The sequence below is a fragment of the Bufo bufo genome, chromosome 1 (genome assembly GCF_905171765.1).
Source record: "Bufo bufo chromosome 1, aBufBuf1.1, whole genome shotgun sequence".
In the NCBI taxonomy this organism is placed as follows: domain Eukaryota; kingdom Metazoa; phylum Chordata; class Amphibia; order Anura; family Bufonidae; genus Bufo; species Bufo bufo.
In genome coordinates, this window is record NC_053389.1 from 37,785,584 (window position 1) to 37,807,804 (window position 22,221).

Sequence of the window (22,221 nt, forward strand, 5' to 3'; positions counted from 1 at the left end):
TACGGCTATGACAGGTTCTCCTCATTCACATATTACATTCACAGCTGATCGTTTGTTACATTTACATTGGAATAGCGTGTTAACCTGTAAGGGGAATGATGAGATCTCATTTGTTCTGATGCCAGCCCTTATCACCATGTTCAAAGAAACCCTTCTGTCACCCTATAATGATACACTCCTGTTCCTCCTGGGTGGAGCTTAGTTGTCACATGACTATGTGCAACTATCAACTGAAGGGAAAATAAGGTTGGAGCCTAACACCTAGTGGAAAATCATGTGTCAGGGACATAAGTCAAAAGCTTCTATCATGTAGAAGCCATACTATGTCTGCAGAGGGCTCATGATTTGCAATGTAGAGGTGAGAGGCTCATACAGTCATAGGGATGAGTTTACATTTTTGTTCATAAGGTTTTTTTTTTTACCAATTATTCGAGCTCCAGTCCTGTCCTTATACTTGAATCATAATCAGTGACATCATCGGTCTCTATCACCACCTCGTAAATCTGGGGTTTTATTCAGTTTTACCCTTTAAAACAAAAATATTGTAAAATAGTTTTTTTTCCCACCATTCATTGTTTCAGTTCTTTGGTCTAGCCCTAGAGGAGCATCTCCAGTTCCTTTGCATCCTTCACTTTTTCTCCACATACTCAAACACGACCGTGTCCCCTCCAAAACTGGCCACAAATATGAACTGCCGTCCCCGCACCCGGAGAGAGGTGAAAGCTCGAGCCTCGAGGACTTTGAGCTCCTGCAATGGCACCAAAGGTCCTATCGGCCCCTCCTTGTCATTGGACTCTTCAATCTCCCAATGTTTCCATTTCTCCAGCTGGTAGACCCATGTATAGCCAAAGTCATTTCCTAGAAGGGCATGCCATCTTTGGCCAAGCAACAGAGGCTGAAAGACGTGAGATCCTCTGGAGGGTAACTGCTGGAGTTGTCGAAACATGGAGCCATCCCAGCGGACGAGGGACGAGTCACCCATATACCGAACCAAACAGGCGAAGATGCCATCCTCTGCATCAGTGAAGTGCTTGACTGCATAGACATCCCAAGCTTCTGGAATATCGGTCAGGCGTTGTAGATGCTTGTTCTCGAATCGATACACAAGAGGCCTCTGGGAACCACTGCTCATGATGAGGTGTGGAGAACCTGAGAGAATAAGAGGTTCGGCATCGGTGTCACGGTACCACCGCGGTAGCTGCTGTTGAGGGTAGAACCCACGGCCATCCCACCGATACAAGGTGCTGGCTCCAGACTTGGCACTATCGGCTATGATGAAGTAGTGCTCGCCTTCTGCTGAGGTGAAGCTTTCTATGTCGTTGGGTTTTCGGATATCTGGAAAGTGCTGGAAGCGATGGAAGGCAGATGGGCTCCCTGGTAAGGCGTCCCGGCGGTAGACTGAGGTGCCACCATACAGCTGAGCCACCACAACGAAGAGCTGCTTACCAATTACCAGCGGCAGGCAGGAGACCACAGAGATACCTGAGTGTTCAAAGCATGAAGACAAGTAAGGACCATAACCATATAACGTGGTCTGTGTAGGTTTAAGGATCATAACCATATAACGTGGTCTGTGTAGATTTCCTCAGAAATTTTTAGAAGGCGGTTTGATCTTGGGCACATCTTCCTGTTTATGCCACCAGTTTTTTTTGCCTTCTCACCCAAGGTCTTTCATCATCCTCATCTATTTCGCAGACAAAGCCTGTGCTGGCCTATACTCTGAGCAGTGTTGTCCATACCACCCAGCCATCTCAGTTTTTGTGGAATGGTCCAGTGGCATGAAGCAAATGGGGGATGCTAATTATACAAATTAAACTACAAAGTTGGTGTTCCTGGCAGATCAGGTATGGAGCTTAACATGCCCCACGAATGGAAGCCTTGGTGTCTACAGGGCAAATGTTCCCTCTGCTGGCTAGTGTGGGAGTTTTTCAATTCAGGGTGGCAAAGGACAAACCCTAGGGAGACATGGCCCAACACAAGCTTCAGCTGAGCCCTGGGTAATCTGTTGAGGGTAAGTAAGCCTTTGGGGGCATCTACAGCTCCATAAATCAAAGTGAAAGTTCAGTTTTGAGTTTTTGGTCAAGGTTGCACTTTAAAATCTCATTTCTATTTGGAAGTTGCATTGTAGTAAGCAGTTCTTCCACATAAAGTTCCTGCTGGAGTCAATACATTTACAAGCAGAAGTCATCCACCTGCTGGTCGTGTTTTCAGAATCTCCTTCGTATTGAGCAGGTGATATAATTAGTGCATCAGGACTTACCACAGGTATTTATTCTGTGGGATATTCTGAAATCATGGCCGCCAGGTGAGCCCTGAGGACTGAAGGAAAACCGGTCTAGAGCAGGGATGGCCAACCTGCGGCTCTCTAGCTGTTGCAAAACTACAACTCCCAGCATGCCCAGTCTGCCTACAGCTATCAGCCTACAGCAGGGCTTGGTGGGAGTGGAAGTTTTACAACAGCTGGAGAGCCGCAGGTTGGCCAGCCCTGGTCTAGAGGATGGTAGAGCATTAAAAGGGTATTCCCACTAGAGGAAGTGATGACATACGACATCCTAATGGGTGGAGGGCAGAGGTTCAGGATGAAGGGGCCGCAGCGCTGGTTGAGTAAAGCTCTCGAGTGGATCTTTCCTGCACAGCGGCACCATGGCTATCCTCTCCCAGAGGTTACGCCCCTGACCCTAACTGATCAGAATATGCTAGAGATATGCCCTAATAGCATAACATAAGAATACCCCTTTAAAGTACCCTGCGGAAGTCAGCAGATTCCAGTACAGATTTCTAATGGGTATCCCTACGGCATAGGTCTGCAACGTCCAGCTGTTGTGAAACTACAACTCCCAGCCTGCTCCAGTCTCTTTCATGGGAGTCCCGAGAACAGCCAAGAAAGTATGCATGATGGGATTGCAGTTTCACAACAGTTGAAGCGCTGGAGAGTCACTGACCTCCGCTCTGTGCAATGCACACACCACCTGAAATGTCTAGTGAGTATAACCCCTTAAAGGGGATGTCCATTTTATGTATGGACTTTGTGTTTCACTTCTGCACTCTTTTCAAGATCTCTGCTTTCTTTTTTTCATTCAGGTTACATCCAGAGGCTGAACATTTGCATAGATCCTAATACTTATCTCTGCTGAAGGTTTGCTACAGTTGCATCCAGTCTACAAAATCCTCTTGGCAGCACAAACCTTTCCTATCCCGATAGGTTGTTACAATGTATCGGTGCAGGTAACATGTATCAGTCTGGAGTGCAGAGGATTGTCTAGAATGGATACATTTGTAACAAACTTTCAGCTGTAGGAGATCTGACTAGACCGCTCAGCAAGCAGAGATCTTACTATTATTTTAGCAAATATTAATTACTTGTTCCACAGGGTTTGTCTAGTGACCCCTGGATGGAAGCGCTTACCTTTGATACTGTCGTAGTATCTGAATTCATACGCCACATGGTCCCACTCCAATGAAGGTGCATCCTGCCCTCGAACGGTGACGTGATCCGACGTGACTGGCTTACTGCCTCCGAGTTGTACTCAAAGGCCTTGACGGACAAGGACGGAAGCTTAAACATCCATCTCTGTACAATGCCTGGGGGGGGGGGGAGAGATGCTCGTTACACGCGGTTTAGGGTGGGTTCGCATCAGCGTTCGTAATTCCGTTATACTGTTCCGTTATAAGAGGGTTCTAGCGGAATTTAAGGACGGAATGTAAAACGGAAGCCTTTAATTGGCATTCTGCTTTAATCCATCATAATACAGGTCTATCGGCAAAAATAACGGATCCGTTTGGTTTCCGTTATCCAGGCCGGAAAAGAAAATCACACAAACAGAACCGTTATTTGTGCCCATATAACAGAATGCCTCTTAAAGGGTTCCGTTTTGCGTTCCGTCCTAGAATTCCGTTATAACGGAATTACGAACGCTGATGCAAACTCCCCCTTACCCGTCCACCACCGGTCCAGAATAATAAATATCCCCAAAATATGAAATATCAATGGTGACGCAGCCGTATTAGAGTGGCGGGGTGTAGGAATTACAGCAAAGGCCTTCGCAAAGCAAACAGTTTCCTACTGCCCCCTGCTGGAGGGGAAACAATGTACATGAGCTCCAATTAGTAGAGAATTTGCCATTAAGGAGTCTGGGAAAGCTGGGTGATACCCGTAATGATGATCCTATTGGTTCTCACACAGCTTTCCCAGCCACAGATGTCGCTTGCTGATAAGAGGGTCGCACTCACTGCTGCTCACACAGTAGAAGTCCGTGTCGGCGAGCTCGTGTAAGCCTTTGCCCTTGAACTTTGCTGGTTCCTCACAAGGTAACGGAGGCCACACCGCCACGTTCTTCCCCGCTCCATGGACCCACTGCACCAGCCACTTTATCTGACAGTCACAGTGTAAAGGATTCCCTCGCAGGTCTCTGCAAGAACAGTCGAAAAGTTAAAGACCCCCTCCTCAGCTCCATCATTTAAATCTCTTAGAGGGGCTGTCCAGTCTTAAATAAAGCTAAAAGGGGTTTTTCCAAGATTTAAACTTATTCTCCATCTACAGGACAGAGGATACCCGTCTGATTGGCGAGCACAAGAATTGGGGACCCCCATATAAAATGGGGTCCTGATCAAGCTTGTATATTGGCGCTCTAGTCCTCTCTAAAGAAGTGCCGGATAAAGCGCTCAGCTGTCTCTGGCAGTCTCATACAGATCAATGGAGCTGCAGTGAGCATGCTCGACCAGCAGTAGTCGGACCCCCACCCATGGATAGGGGATATGTTTAAATCTTGAAACAACCTCTTCAATCAACTTACTATGAGAAGGTCTGCAGAGTTCTAATAAAATTTGAGCTCCAAATAACTCAGAAGATCTCTGCTTGCTGTCAATGAGTGGGACAACATTGTTTATATGCATGCAGCGAAAGCTGTGTCCAGTTTGGACAATCCTGCATGAGATCAACAGTCTGATATATTTTATCTGCACTGATGCATGTAACGAACTGTCAGAACAGGGGAGATATTTTTGTGCCGAGAGCGTTTTGATCTCACAGAGGATTGTCTAGACCAGATAAAATGTTAGGTATTTTTGTCTTCTAGAGGTAAATACAATGAAACAAAATTCACTGACAGCAAGCAGGGATATTGACATTAGTGACAAACAAACACAGAACTTTTAAGGTTTACTTCCCCAAGCTGACAGCCCTGATCTTTGACATTACCGGAGTGGTAGAACCTCTTGATGGAGCAGAAGATGCTTCGTATCCCCCAGGTGGAATATACTGTATTTGTAAGTAGGTAAGTGGCCTAAGAGACTACTACTTGTACTGCCGGGGTTAACATATAGGAGGTGCTCTACGAAGAGTTACTGAAGAGCAAGAAGCCCTCTGCTATATGTCCTCCGCATATGTATACATTGATGTAGTCAACTTGGCCATCTTCCTCTGTCATACTGGGATGGTCTAAGACGGATGCTCTCATTTCTTGACTCCCCCAGCTGTTGAAAAACTAAACTCCCTTCATCCCCCCTCTCATTGTACAAAGAGTAGTCTTTGAGTAGTTCTTGCAACGGGTGGAAAACAGAGGTTGGAGAAGACAAGCCTAAAACCAGTATCACTAAGGACGGTGCCCTCCTGGTACTGCCACACTGAGTTCACCCCTTACATGTGTTTGATGGCTGTGAGTGTCCGAAACAATCCGCTGGGAAGAGATTCAAGTGATTATTCGCCAGACTCCTATACGGGAAAGAAAGCAGAAATTATTCGCAAACCCTCATCCTCGCCTTAAAGAGGTCACATCACCCAACAGAACAGTCCTCACTATGAAGAAGACTGGGCTCATAGTGTCATGATCTTCTCAAGAACCTCAGTCAAGATCATATCCCTCATAAGTTCATACTCACAGGTGTATCAGCGACCTCAGGCCTCTTAACGCGTTTCCAGAAATCTCTTTATATTGTTGTTTTCAATGAACCTGAAGAAGTTAAATACACTTATTTAGACATAATCTATAGGAATGTAGAAATAAGGAGAGATGTTAATGGTAGGAGCTGGATTTTTGAAACTGTGATGGCCATGAAGGGACTTCAACAAGGTATTATAACCAGAACTCAAGGCATGTTGACTTGTTTTGACCCCTACCCTTCCCAGTCCACATGACCCCCATAATTCCCTTATTGGAGTGAAATCATCAATTGTTTGGAGATCTGGAGTCACTTGACATTTTGCCTCAGTGTTGTGGCCAAATGGTCTCCAAAATGATGGTTTAGATCAGCCATTTTGCTTCGGTGAGGATGAAGATGAGTCCTAATAGGGAGGCTCTCTTCAACAAGCTATTGGAAGTCAACCTAGATTGTGTATTGGATGGTGCACACAGAACAGCCCTTAGTAGTAGGGTGTAAAGGGTTATCCATTTCTAGAAACTATGTCTGATATGTGTTTTAGTTCTTCTTTGGCCATCCTTTGTTGGCCAAGGTCAAAAACAGTCAAAAACCATGTCTTCCACCTCTGGATAATTACAGTTGTGTCTAATAATGGAGTTTATGCATAGCAATAGATTTTTATACTGTAATGTGCAATGATTTTTAGGGGAAAAGATCACAAGAATCTGAAGACCCCCAAAATATTCATTTCCATAAAACAGTGGCAACAGACTGGGTCAAATATATGGGTCTTCTTCCAAAGCTAACTTGGCACTTTTGTATGAAGGGTTTATGTGAGGACCTGAGCATTCTTTCCAAAGTTGGATCAGATCACCACTAAGGAAAGTCATCTTCCGATAGCATCTGTTTGGCAGGAGATATATAGTCCTCACAGGGACCATCATGTAGAAATGTGAGTGCACAGTCCTTCTCGTGCAGAACTTACAAGTATTCCAAGTGTTTCAGCTTCAGAAAGGCATTGTCAGAAATGTCATCAAAGGAACAAGATGTGAAGAGCCTAAAAAGACCAAAGTCAGTTTAGTGAATCCACCAAGAAGATGGGAAGTAAAGACAATCAACTCAAGACATTGGTCCAGATCTTTATGGTGCCTGTTGAATTGACCACACAGAGATATACTGTATGAGTAAATATACATGTTCCCCTGCACAAGGGGCAATGGTAGAAAGTCAGACCAATTCCAACCCATATGAAAGTGACCAAACATTCTACATGAGCTACATCGTTGCTTAAAGCAAAAACACTATTGGAGTTTGCAAACTTTGTGGGTTCCTCATTCTGATATATACAGTTTGTGCTTGGAAGTTTGTGAACCCTTCAAAGTATTCTATATTTCTGTGTAAACCTGACCTAAAAACTACATCAGATTTTCACAGAAGTCCTAAAAGTAAATAAAGAACCAAATCAGTGAGTGAGTCAAACCTATTCGACTTGGTAATTTTTTTTTATTGAGGAAAATTATCCTATATCACCTGTCTGTTAGTGGTAAAAATATAGTGAACATTTAGGATTAGCAGATGTGAAGGTGGAATTAGAGTCAGGGGATTTCAATAGGATGACAATCAGGTGTGAGTGGGCGACCTGTTTTATGTAAAGAAAAGAGATCTATCAAAGACTGATCTTCACAACACATTTGTGGAAGTGTATCATGCATGTCACAAAAGAGATTTCTGAGGATTTCAGAAGAAGAGTTGTTGATGCTCATCAGGCTGGAAAAGATTATAAAACCTTCTCTAAAGACAGATTGTGTACAAATAGAGGAAATGCAAGACCATTAGTACCCTCCCCTGGAGTGTCCATGAGGTCACAAAGTAACCCAAGGTAACTTCTAAGCAACTAAAGGCTTTTCTCAAATTAGCAAATGTTCATGCTTATGAGTCCACCATCAGGAGGACACTGAACAACAATGGTGTGCATGGCAGGATTGCAAGGAAAAAGTAAAAGCTTCCAAAATAGAACATTGTTTACCATCTGCAGTTTGCTAAAGATCAATGGACAAGCTAGAAGGGTATTGGCTCAATGTTCTGTGGGTCGAATGCGACCAAAATAGAACTTTTTGGTTAACCTCTGCCATACATGTAGCAATCCGGTCTTTAAAGAGTGTGCCCGCTTGCAGGGGCTGCGGGCGCCATAACTGCCAGGTTTCTGCTAATATCTGTGATTTACGGTAGTGCCATTCGTGGACATTTAACCCCTCAGATGCCATGGCATCTGGGTGCGCAAAACCAGGAACTGTGCGTTCCCGGCCCGGGCTGCCTTCCCTGTGCTAGTAATAGCCCTAAGCTGTAAAAGGCTTACAGGCCGATTACTAGTATATTCCAATGCAAGCCTGCAGGTGGCAGCACTGCATTGGAATAGACTGAATTCCATTTTCTCTAATGCACAGATATTCATTACAGAATACAAAATGCAATCGAACTCTCGATAATTATGATATTCTGGCTCAGTACTAAATCTGCCCATTAAAGAGGTTTTCTGGGAGTTCAATATTGATCGCCTATCCTTCAAGCTAGGTCATCGATATGCTATCAGTGGTGGTCCAACTCCTGTGTGAAGAGGCTGTGGCTCTCTGGTGATTGCTGTGACTTTCTCACAGCACACCGAGCAAATCGCCGTCCATTGTATAGTGGCTGTGCTTGGTATTGTGGTCCACAGTATTGTATCCTGCAGGGAATATTTCTCATACACTGTAGCAATGGCAGCACAGGCTTCAGCTGCGGCCTAGTAGGAGACAGCTGGGATCTCTGTAAATGGCAGCATTCCACGTGAATGAAACTTTTGGAGCATATTCAGCTCCATAACTTGGCCAAAGTATTCATTTTTAGTCTTGCCTCGAGTGACCCTTTAATTGATTTGCGTCACTTTTCTGGCATAAATAGGCCTATATGTCTGTCTGGTGAGCGCTGATGGCTCTCTTCCATTCGGGCCGACAGCTACTGAATGTGCATGGCTGCCTTTGGGTCTACTGTCTACTCCTGTGTGACCGGTGGTGATCTCTTCATCAGTGCATAAAGGGAAGCACTCATTGTATCTCGGCACCTACCATTTTACCACATCTTGGACACAGGGCCCAGTCTTTTTTATTTTTTTATTCAGAATTTGTCCCCCTTCCTCAAAGGCTCTCAAGATGGATGCCTACTTCTTGTTCTTGCATGATGGCTTCAAATATTAGGTTACCCAAATGTGTGGCATTGAGTTAAAGACCACCTGTGAGGACAATAACCCCTATTAAACAGACATACTACCTGGTAGGGTTTATTCTGCTTTGTAAAAATTTGGTGTGGCATTCTTGAGAAATAAGACTTATTGTTTATGCAACTTAGGGCTTCAGTGCACCAAGCGGCTAGGCCCCACCCATCAGTGCACCAAGCGGCTAGGCCCCACCCATCAGTGCACCAAGCGGCTAGGCCCCACCCATCAGTGCACCCAAGCCCTTATTTCCATAAAAGGATAAAAGTCTTTCTTCTTGGGAACGCCACAACTAATTTCCACAAATTAGGCATCATCTTAATAAGCAGGATCAGCCCTTCCAGGCAGGATGTCTCATTTAATAGGGTTGATCCTGCGGACAGGTGCTCTTTAAGGACACGTTCCTGGTTATATCCTTGAGCGCAGGAAGTCCTTTCTACAAGCACTGCTCATTTGATTTTATCATCTTTCTTTGCAAAAATAGAAACACAAAACATTGAAATTAGACATCACCGCCGCTCATTTGTGGGATTATACCGGCGCCTGCAGCGATTATACTAACGCAGAATGAAAGCAATGAGACAGTTCAGTTTTGTCACAAGCAATTAGAAGCTAATGGGAACACTTACAGGATTTGCAACGTCTGGGATTGGGCGAAGCTGTCGGAGGGGATAATATGGAAGCCACATCTGAGGAACGAGCTGTAAAATAATGAGGAGTAGGTTATCAGCCAGGAAACCAAGGCAAGACCAAGACTTTGAAGGACCTCACCTTTAACTTTCTGAAACTGGCCATGCACATGAGATTAAAGTTGGCTGAAATGGACAGTTTTGGCAATTAAGGCTGACCGTTGTTTGAAAAAATCATGCAAACAATTGTTGCAGGTTGTAAAATTTTGATGGTTGATGGCTGAATCTACATGTGTTTGCATGATTGCCCAATTTGGCCAGTCATGTGCCAGTGTGCTCAAGGACCGTGGAGTCACGTTAATCTGGCACATTGCTGGTGGGATTGTTCATACAAATAACCCACAGGCAACTGATCCGACGCAAGGTGGCCATTCTCTCATGTGTATGGTAGGATGTAGACTGGAGGTGGGCATTTTTTAAGATTCAGAAACATTCTTTGGATGTAGCTCATTAATCCACAAGGAGTTGTCACAGATACAAGGGAGGGAATACAGAGTGAAATGTGCCCCATAGCAAATTTAACTGGGTGTTTTTACCAAATCGTTTGATGCCACCCGCCCCTTAATCTAATATAGGAGTTCTGTGGCTCCTTTCTTTCTTTTGAAAACCCAAGATTATGGTTACGTTGCCCAAATGTCACACAAAAATACACAAAAAGTACGTTGTCATGTGGCTCAGTGTAAACCCTAAACATGTTCCCACTCTCCAACCATCTGAGACAGGGTCAGGTAGCCTTCTCTTGCTTAGGTAGATGCTTTCCCGTCTTTTCTAATGCCTTTTAAGAAAGAGTGTTGTGACCCTCTGTTCAGTTCCACCCTTTTGATAAATGTTGTTTTTTTTTTTTATAGGGTGGAGGGTTATGGTTAGTCCCAAAGTTCTCATGGCATAGTAGAATAGGGTAGATATGTTATGCACTCTTTTTGAAATAGGTCCTGAATGGTCTGACTATGGTAAGTATGCACTTGGAATACTTTGTGCTTTATGCCTATGTGTAGTCGGCAGGCTGCATTTTTATTAATGTTGGCCCAGCCTACAAAAATATCCACTTCATCTTAGTGAAGAACATGTTAAAAATATGAGTTAATGTCTATGCATAATAGCTGTTCTCTGATATTCTTAGAGGGCTCCAGCGGGATAATTACATTCGGAATTACTTCTCAGATGGGAATTTAATCAGCATAAGAACAAGGATATCTATAGTTTCTATGCTGCCCATTGACGTTAGAGTGTAGGTAGGCCTTTGATGAACCCACACTAATAAGACTGGAAGTTGTATTAATGTCCCTTCTAGAATATAATGTTATTGAGGTGTTCTGGTGGAAGAAACAAGGTCATCCTCAACAAAGTGTACTCTTTTGGTAAATTTTTTGGCCAACCTTCTTAGAAAAATGTTAAAGGGGTATTCCCATCACAGACAATGGGGGTATATTGCTAAGATATGCCTCCATTGTCTGATAGGTGTGGGTCCCACCTCTGGGACTCGCACCTACAATGAGAACGGAGTGGGGAAATGAATGGAGGGCGCACTGCACATGCGCAGCCGCCCTCCATTCATTTCTATGGGGCCGCCAAAAATAGCCGAGCACTGGCTCGGCTCTTTCAGTCTGCCCCATAGAAATGAATGGGAGCAGGGGCAGCATGTGCACAGTGCACTCCCATTCACTTCTATGGGAGCAGCGCTTGGTGGTGGACGGACCCCGGAAAATCCGGGGTCCTCCAGCCATAGCTCTCCCGGCTCCGTTCTCGTTGTAGGTGCCAAGTCCATCCCTTGACAGATATGTCTAAAATAGCTTAGCCAAATTGGTGTTCATTAGACTTGGTGGCCAACAGTTAGCAAATGAGGATTTTGGGAAAAATTTGTATGATACTTTTACCGTAATTAGTTTATGTGGGGCATTCAAGATTGACTTCATAGAACCCTACTTTCAGTTAGACATTGAGTTTGGTGGATTTGGTTTTACTTACACGGAGATGATATCCAAGGAATAGTTGCTGGGAATGTAGCTGGACCCATCACACAGGACATTATCAATAGTACAGTTACAAGATGTTGGACACTTCCATCTTTGGGGTCTCTTTGCCCTCATCAAACAAGAGGGAATGATTCCCCAAAAGAATATAACGGCAACAGACAGGCAGATTGATGGTCTCATTGTTGGTTGGGTCTTCACTTCAGTTAATGTATCATGTTCATAGTTATATCATATCTTCTTATTTTACTTTATACACAGTGTTCTCAGTCATCTCTACCATTCCACCTTAGGTCCCACCGACTATAGCATTGTACATTCCATTGGCTCCTCTTATTTACATTCACGTTCCATGGTCTTTGGTTTATCTTCACGCTCTGCCTTGGTTAGGTTTCTGTCTTTTTGGAAAACAGAAATTTTCAATCTACAATTAAAAATAAAGCATGAAGCGTATGGTTAAGCAAGACCCATCAAAGACTCCATAGACGTGATGACCCTATAAATGTAAACATTCCACAGATGTAATGACCCCATAGATATAAAGACCCTATAGCCGTAATGACCCCTTAGATGTAAAAACCCTGTAGAAGTAATGACCCTATAGATTTAAAGACTCAATGAACGTAATGACTTTATAGATAAAAAGACCCCATAGATGTAATGATCCTATAGATGTACAGATCTCATAGATGAAATGACCCTATAGATATAAAGGCTCCGTAGATGTGATGACCACACAAATATGAAGACCCCGTAGGCATAATGACCCTGTAGATGTAAAAACCCTATTGACATAATGACCACATAGATGCAAAGACCCCACAGACATATAGACTGCATAAACCAAATGTATTATCAAGTGTCCATATAACTGACCAATAAAAACATAAGAAGACACCTTTATTATAGGTGGAATATGATAATTGGGGACTTTTACTGACTGTAATGCTTTATTTTATTTTTTTCTAGAGGCACTGCAGAGAAAAAAAATTGCTGACATTGACTCTCGGGTGATGGACCCCCATGATGAACACTTTTATGGGGGTTAATTTTTTTTTACAATAGATGATCATCTATGTATATACTGCTCAGAAGTCATTAAAACATTGTTGCCTTTATATAATAATCAACAATGACTTAAAAAAAAGAAAAGAAAGAAAATCTAGAACATTTCAGTGGCGGATCCAGAGCCTGGTCTTGAGAGGGGCACTTCCAGAGTATTTTTTGTCCGCCGCCACAAAACAATGGTGCTTATAGAACAGACTCCACAGTGCAGAGGTATACTGTATATTGTGAGGCACAGTGTAGAGGTATACTGTATATTGTGGGGCACAATGTAGCGGTATACTGTATATTGTGTGGCACAGTGTAGCGGTATACTGTATATTGTGGGGCACAGTGTAGAGGTATACTGTATATTGTGTGGCACAGTGTAGAGGTATACTGTATATTGTGGGGCACAATGTAGCGGTATACTGTATATTGTGTGGCACAGTGTAGCGGTATACTGTATATTGTGTGGCACAGTGTAGAGGTATACTGTATATTGTGTGGCACAGTGTAGCGGTATACTGTATATTGTGTGGCACAGTGTAGAGGTATACTGTATATCGTGGGGCACAGTGTAGAGGTATACTGTATATTGTGTGGCACAGTGTAGAGGTATACTGTATATTGTGTGGCACAGTGTAGTGGTATACTGTATATTGTGTGGCACAGTGTAGAGGTATACTGTATATTGTGGGGCACAATGTAGCGGTATACTGTATATTGTGTGCACAGTGTAGCGGTATACTGTATATTGTGTGGCACAGTGTAGAGGTATACTGTATATTGTGGGGCACAATGTAGCGGTATACTGTATATTGTGTGGCACAGTGTAGAGGTATACTGTATATTGTGGGGCACAATGTAGCGGTATACTGTATATTGTGTGGCACAGTGTAGCGGTATACTGTATATTGTGTGGCACAGTGTAGAGGTATACTGTATATTGTGTGGCACATTGTAGCGGTATACTGTATATCATGTGGCACAGTGTAGAGGTATACTGTATATCGTGTGGCACAGTGTAGAGGTATACTCCATATTGTGTGGCACAGTGTAGAGGTATACTGTATATTGTGGGGCACAATGTAGAGGTATACTGTATATTGTGTGGCACAGTGTAGAGGTATACTGTATATTGTGGGGCACAGTGTATGCTATATGTGTATAAAAAACATATTCCACATGAAAACTTACAGTTACTTGGCTTGGCCCTTGGGCATCTCGGACACCACTTCAACACTTTGGCCGGGGGCTCGGTGGAGCTGATGTTGTGTTTTATCCTAATGAGAAATATTTCATAATAAGGATTTGGAGAAGAGGCAGAAGGATAGCAGAGCAGAGAGAGGCTGGTTCTGCTACTAGGGGTCATACCATGGGGGAGTAATAAAGCCCACCATAATGCCCCCCCCAGTAGAAATAATTCTCCTTATAATGTGCAAAACATACCCCCTTGTAATGCCCCAGGTGAGCTAATGTCCCCATAGTGCCCCCATAATGTGCCAGTATAAAATACCCCTATATAGTGCCCCCAGTAAATGCCCCCATAGTGCTCCACCCCCCCCTTCCTCCTAGTGCCCCCCCATAATGTACCAGTATAAAATGCTCCAGTAGATGCCCTCAGTGTCCCCCATAATTTGCAAGTATAAAATACCCCTTCTTAGTGCCCCCCGTAGATGACCCCATAGTACTCCTCTCCCCCCTTCCCCATAGTACCCACCATAATGTGTCCCAGTATAAAATTGTACTGTACAGAGCACCCCATATAAAATACCCCTTGTTTGTGGCTTCAGTAGATGCACCTATAGTGCCCCCAATAATGTTCCAGTAACAAGAGCAACTCCCAATCATGTGCCAGTAATAACAGCCCCCCCATGTGCCAGTAATAACAGCCCCCTATGTGCCAGTAATAACAGCCCCCCATGTGCCAGTAATAACAACCCCACATGTGCCAGTAATAACAACCCCACATGTGCCAGTAATCACAGCCCCCTCATGTGCCAGTATTAATAACAGCCCCCCCATGTGCCAGTATTAATAACAGCCCCCCCATGTGCCAGTATTAATAACAACCCCCCATGTGCCAATATTAATAACAGCCCCCCCATGTTCCAGCAATAACAGCACCCCCATGTGCCAGCAATAACAGCCCCCCCCATGTGCCAGCAATAACAGCCCCCCCATGTGCCAGCAATAACAGCCCCCCATGTGCCAGTAAAAGTATTGTATATATAAAAAAAACAAAAAAACACTTGTACTTGCCTCCATGTCAGCGATGCGATGCAGGCCTCTTCCGGCCTGTGTCCCGCGCTGTACGGCTCAGGCGGCGCAATGACATCATCACGCCGCCTGCGTCGGCCTCTGATAGGCTGCAGGCACTAGTGCCTGCAGCCTATCAGAGGAAGGGAAAGGGACACGCCTCTCCCTCCCCTGCCTCAGCACAGTCATCTGTATCGCTGTCCTGAGGACGGCGATACAGATGACTATGGAGATGAGCACTTCCACAATGGAAGCGCTCATCTCCCTGTGCCCCGCCGCCGCCAGCTCGGGAGGGGGGCGGGGCAATTGCCCCGTTGCCCCGTTGCCCCCCCCCTGGATCCGCCACTGGAACATTTGGGGTTAGGGTTGACAGTGTAAGACTGCTATCTTTGGTGTCCTTTTGGGGACAAAGTGGTTTACATTGAAGACCTCTAGATTGAGTATAGGGACTTACTTGCAAGCAATGATCCATGGGAAAAAAGCATGCAAAACAACAACTTTGGAACCCTTTGAAACTCATCACAAGACATAACAGAGCCTATCAGTCATTCCTGTATGGACACTTTAATGGTCCCAAGTGTCTTGTCCTTCAATATCTATACAGAGTTTGCACCTTTGACCCTGGTGCTATAAATATGTCATAGAATTCTACAAGTGCAAGAGGTCATCTGATGGCAGCAAGACCTTCCCTCCCTCATGACCTCTGAAATACCTGATGATACTTTGAATAGTTGCACAATGTGATTTATTAAAGTAGACTGTTTTGTTTTTGGAATAAGTTGCAAAAACATTTTATCCAAAAACATTTGTTACATAAATATAGAGAAAGAAGTAACCTGCAGGGTCACAATGGTCAAGAGGTTCTGGAGATGAAGTCACTCCTGAAAAACTTCTGATTTTAGAACAGAAATAATGAATCTTCTGCTTCAATTTTCCTCTGGGTAAGGCTGGGTCTTAAATCTTAAAATTTTGAAATTCTGAGGGCTGCTGTAGGACTTTTTAACACTATGAGCCACCAACAGATCGGGATATAGCTATATGAGGTACAATGAAGGGCATTTCACTGGGTTTCATGAGGGGGCCACAATAAAAGTCAATTTTTTTTAAATGTCACATGGTAGATGGGGGTGTTACAGATTTCTACTTTGGAACCATGCAGCCTCTGTCAACATCCAGTAGATGAAACTCCATACACAGAAGAGACCTAGGTATTCAGGCCTAGTCTCCAGTGCTGGCACTATACAGTGAGGAACATAAGTATTTGAACATCCTGCGATTTTACAAGTTCTCCCACTTAGAAATCATGGAGGGGTATGAAATTCACATTGTAGGTGCATTCCCACTCTAAGAGACAGAATAAAAAATAAATAAATTAGGAAATCAGATTGTATGATTTTTAAAGAATTTGAAGTATATGAACACCTGAGAAACAGCAAGAATTCTGGCTCTCAAAGACCTGTTACTGTGCCTTTAAAAAATCCACCTCTACTCCACTCATTAGTAGCACCTGTCTGAGCTCTTTACAGACTCCTGTCCACCCCACAGTCAGTCAGTCGCTAACTACTACCATGGGCAAGACCAAAGAGCTGTCAAAAGACACCAGAGACAAAATTGTGGACCTCCACAAGGCTGGAAAGGGCTACGGGGCAATTGTCAAGCAGCTTGGTGAAAATAGATCAACTGTTTGAAAATGGAAGAGGCTAAAGACGACTGTCAGTCTCCCTTGGACTGGGGCTCCATGCAAGATCTCACCTCGTGGGGTATCACTAATGATAAGAAATGTGATAAGAAAGGGGAGGAACCAGCCCAGAACTACAAGGGAGGAGCTGGTCAATGACATGAAGAGAGCTGGGACCACAGTTTCAAAGGTCACTGTCGGTAGAACACTACGCCGTCATGGTTTCAAATCATGCATTGCACGGTAGGTTCCCCTGCTCAAGTCATCACATGTCCAGGCCAGTCTGAAGTTTGCCAATGACCATCTGGATGATCCAGAGGAGGCATGGGAGAAAGTCATGTGGTCAGATGAGACTAAGGTAGAACTTTTTGGTCTAAACTTCACTCGCCGTGTTTAGAGGAAAAAGAAGGATTAGTTGCATCCCAAGAACACCATCCCTACTGTGAAGCATGGGGGTGGTAACATCATTCTTTGGGGGTACTTTTCTGCAAAGCGGACAGGACGACTGCACTGTATTAAGGAGAGGATGAATGGGGCCATTTATTGTGAGATTTTGAGCAACAACCTCCTTCCCTCAGTCAGAGCATTGAAGATGGGTGGTGGCTGGGTCTTCCAACATGACAACGACCCAAATCACACAGCCAGGATAACCATGGAGTGGCTCCGTAAGAAGCATATCAAGGTTCTGGAGTGGCCTAGCCAGTCTCCAGACCTAAATCCAATAGAACATCTTTGGATGGAGCTGAAACTCCATGTTGCTCAGCGACAGCCCCGAAACCTGACAGATCTAGAGGAGATCTGTGTGGAGGAGTGGGCCAAAATCCCTGTTGCAGTGTCTGCAAACCTGGTCAATAACTACAGGAAACGTTTGACCTCTGTAATTGCAAACAAAGACTTCTGTAACAAATATTAACACTGATTTTCTCAGGTGTTCAAATACTTATGTGCAGCCGTGCAAGACAAATAAATTATTTAAAAAAATCATACAATGTGATTTCCTGAATTTTTTTTTTTTCAGATTGGGAATGCACCTACAATGTGAATTTCAGACCCCTCCATGATTTCTAAGTGGGAGAACTTGCAAAATTGCACAGTGTTCAAATACTTCTCTTCCTCACTGTATATATATATAGTGATTAATGAGATTCATCATATATTGGTAGATTACATGTTTGCAAGCTCTACTAGCTTGCTAGAGACTAAGTTGTCTCTCCAGGGTATACTGACTTTCTATAAAGTAAACAGCCTTCCCATGCTATACCGTAGACCTCCTCTTCATATTACACTGTACAGTAGACTGCTTCTCCATACTATATTGGCTTGCTATACAGTAAACAGCCTCTTACTACTATACAATAGACCAGTAGACTGCCTCTTCATGATATACTGGCTTGCTAAACAGTGATCACCCTTCCTGCTATACAGTAGACTGTCTCTCCATGTTGAGACATCCTGAGTTTTTTTTGCACGCCTCCATCCCCCCCCCCCCCCCATGCAATATTGGCTCGTTTGCAACATGGAAAAGGAGCACAAGATGCAAAAGAAGTGGGACCTAGAAATCATGTGGAGAGTGCTATCTGTGCTTGTTAACCCCTCCTTGGAGATGCGGGATACAGTGCCTTGTGTCAACCCTGCATCTCACAGGATGCAATACAGCAGGACATGTTCAAAGCAGAGTTATTCCATCACCACCCTACAGTAATAAGTTACCCCTCACCCCAAATTCCAATGTATGGAAGCAATCCCCTTTAAGGAAGGAGGCAATGCATATAACCAGAGATGAGCAAATTATAAAAAAATTTGATTTGGTTCGATTTGATTAAAAATATTCACTTCGTAATGAATTACTTCCTCACCTTTGTAAGTAGTGGGTGTAAAGACAGGGAGCGGCAATTGGGCCACACCCCCGTCATTGTACCTCTCAGATACCGCGTTCATACATCTGATATAACAGAGTGTACATTTTTTATTAAAAATCAAATGAACCTGATCCATTTGCTCCCGAAGGGCCAGCCGCCATCTTGCTTGATCTGTTGCATATCTCGTGCAGCCCGTGATGACGTCATCATGCCGGGCTGGTGTGCTGACGTTATACATCACCGCGCACAGGATTTCGTACGAGATCTTCAAGCAAGATAGATTGCGGCCACCGGCCCGTCACGAGCAAATGGTTTAGGTAAGTATGATTTTTTTTTTTTGATTTTTTTTACACAATTTAAAGTAAAATCGATTTGCTACCACGAAGCACGAGGAAAATCGGCTTTGTGGACTTCGATTCACGCAACACTACATATAATGAATAACTTTCTTTCTGTTGCAGAATCCTCCTAAAGGAACAAGGCGATACATTAATGCAGATCCTGGGTGATGCCATTACAAATCACCCACCCGCCTGAGGCACAGAGCGGCACTGTAATTGACCATGAAAAAGAGAGACAATTATGCTGCTAAATTTAACTAGAATGTATGAATTCCGGGCTGCTGGGGGGGATAAAGAGCGTTATTACTGAGGGTGGCGAATACGGAAAAGATAAGCCGTCCATTTCCTGCCTCTGCCTGCTGCAGTGTTATCACTTCAGTCTGATCTAATCTGAAGAGAGATTACAAATTATAGTGGATTTAAAGGGGTATTGCCAGATTTTAATATTGATGAGTTAACCTCAGTATAGGTCATCAATATAGGATCGTCGGGGGTCCGACACCTTGCAGCCCCGACTCCAGCACTGGAGCAATAGCCATCAGTGAAATTTCCCCAACCGTTCTTTGAAACTTTAGCAATAAAGGATTTCTATGAAGAATACTGTGCCCATCAACAGTGGATTGCAATTGGAAATTTGGAATTAATAGGAGGGGGGGGGGGAGGTTGGAGCTACTCCTTCAGAACTGTAGGCTGTTGTCCAGACCACAGAGCAACTGCAAATAAGTATCTCATTCTGGAGGACCCAGCATGCCCATGTATCATATGAACAACTCGTTATTTTCAATAAGAACTCTGTAATACTTCATTTCACCTGCGGAGGAGCTGCAGGGAAACCAAACACTTTCTGCTGGGTTCTCCACATTCTACAGCTGAGGATCCCAGTAATAGGAGTACCTGTGGTTAGCTTTTGGTCAGGGCACTCGGATTTATTTAATGATGTCATGTAATAGGGTGTGTAATGAGAACGGGTATATTAACAGAGACTATGACTGTAAAGATGGCGGCTAATATTAATAACATAGTGGATCAAATTACGCCCGGACTTTGCGCTAACTTTAGTCACAGGACAGACATCTCAATGGGTGTAGACTGGGAAGCACTTTGGGCAAGTAGTAGAAGTGCAGATGCAAAACAAGGGTTAATTAAAGAGACCAGAGTATGTTCCATCATATTTTAGTACAAAAATGCTCAAAAATATAAAAAAAATACATTTTCAGCCTCCTATCAGACTTTTACTGGAAGTCAACCTGACAAATGGCCAAGGCCAGAATACCCTCAAGGGGTCATAATGATGACTGACTGCTCAGCCATGGCTATAAATCCTATGGCGATAAGAGGGAGAGACAAGAGGAGCGGCTTGTTTTTATGGTTTAGATTGTAAGCTCAAAGGGACAGTGCTGTCTTATTGTGTCCCATTTTTGCATTTGCCTCTTTTCTTTTATAAAGCGCCACTGAATACGAAGGTGCTGACTAAATAATTAGCATAAAAAGGAGCCGATTCCAAAATGAACCTGATGTAAAAAGCACAAACAATATCACATAGATGAGTGCTCCATAGATAGAAAACTCTTGGTCATTTACCAGGTTTAGCAATAACTACTCATGGAAATGTCCATCTAAGTTCTCCGACATCTTCAGTCATCTTCCAGAACCATGGTAAAAAGATCCAAAAATGTCTTCTCACGATAAAAATATCACTTACCACATAAAGCGTGCACAAGGACCAGTCTTGTCTTAAACTTTCTCCGTCTTTCTTGGCTTCTCCATCATGTTTTATGATCCGATCTCTCTTGAGAAGTCTTCTAGTCCTGGTTCTTCCCCTCGCCCCCTCTCCTCCATATGTCTCCTGCCCCCCTCTTTTCTGGCCGTGCCCTTCCCTCTTTATATCTGTACTATTTTCGCACTTTCCCCCCTTGTCTATAGAGTGTTGGTGTCTTGCAGTCTCTGACACAATGTGTTGTTTGACAGACTCCTTCGGATGGCTCCGAGGGAAGGGCTGGATGATGTGTGTTTGGAACATGCTTGTGCCAAATTGCTCCTCCGTTTGTCAAAGCTTGTGGTTAAACTGTTGTTTTTAGTAACTGTTCAGCGCAAGCTCTTGTGACATTTTTGCAACTGCAATGAATTTGCTGCAGAAAAGGAAGAATAAAAAAAAGATAGTTACAATTTATTTTGAGGACGTGGAACCAGCCACAACCAGGGGCAGCACAGCCTTGCAGAGCTCGGGTCCTGGGTTCGAATCCGACCAAGGACAACATCTGCATGGAGTTTGTATGTTCTCCCCGTGTTTGCGCGAGTTTCCTCCAGATGAGCCCCATTGGGGACAGCTTGATGCTAATGTCTGTAAAGCACTGCACAATATAGTAGCGCTATATAAGTGGATAAAATAAACCAGGGGCATACACAAAACAGTAAAACTTAGCATGGACCCCTGTTGGCCTCACCCAGTTATCCAGCATGCATGCCTCAACTACTCCCAGGCAACCCAGAACACAAAGAGTAATGCCCCAGATTATAATTTTTTAAGTGGCAAAAAAGAAAAAGTTGCCCGCCACCTCACCCACTTTATCTAACATCTATGTCTATATTTCTCAATGTATTCACACTAGACAACTGGCATAAATATGCTTGACCAATCTCCCCCATACAGGTCCCATTGACTGCAGAATTTGTACAGGTCCCATTGACTGCAGTGAAAGTTGTAAAAATCTTTTTGCACTAAGCTCCACCTAGTGGTGGCTGCTTAAAAATAAAGTGTTTTCATGTTGGGAACAGAAGAAGCAGTTCAGTGTTGGGATGGAAGGTATGCTATGGGCTACAACAAACCTTGAGGTGCGGCAGTGAATTCCCCCTGGTAAATTTAACAATGGAGACAATTACTTTAATTTCAAAGAATAACGTTTGACTCCAAAATTGGTCTGAGGGATAAGGGAATATACTCATTAGACCAATGTTGGCTGAACCTGATTTTTGGAGGAATAGTCTGACTATCTACTGCCTCCCAACTCTCCTCTGATGACATATGTTAGGGCAAAGAAGAGTTGGGCAAGTTGAATTTCAACATACTGTATGTAATTCTTTTGTTCTCAAGGGAGATAAGATGCCGCCAGGGCTGTCTGAATGAGGCCTTAGTGTATATTACGAGAACAAATTGTGGGTTTACCATCCATTAATCTCATTAAACGGGTTTGGGGCCATCTCAATGAGAAATAAAAAGTCCTACGACCACTTGTCAAACTAAAGATCCCAAAGGGTGTTTCACGGAAGTCTGTAAA

General features: G+C 43.8%; 1 protein-coding gene across 1 annotated transcript; it reads right to left on the minus strand.

Annotated features, from left to right (window-relative positions):
- Positions 1-498: 498 nt before the first annotated feature.
- On the minus strand, positions 499-20,881 carry LOC120993621 (leucine-rich glioma-inactivated protein 1-like). The gene is given in 12 exon segments (XM_040422099.1): positions 499-1,482; positions 3,407-3,467; positions 3,470-3,582; positions 4,231-4,409; positions 5,640-5,691; positions 5,694-5,710; positions 5,878-5,923; positions 5,926-5,948; positions 6,842-6,913; positions 9,733-9,804; positions 11,758-12,186; positions 20,649-20,881. Coding segments are annotated over 11 exon segments (1,677 nt in total). The 5' UTR covers positions 11,946-12,186; positions 20,649-20,881; the 3' UTR covers positions 499-628.
- Between the last annotated feature and the right edge of the window lie 1,340 nt (positions 20,882-22,221).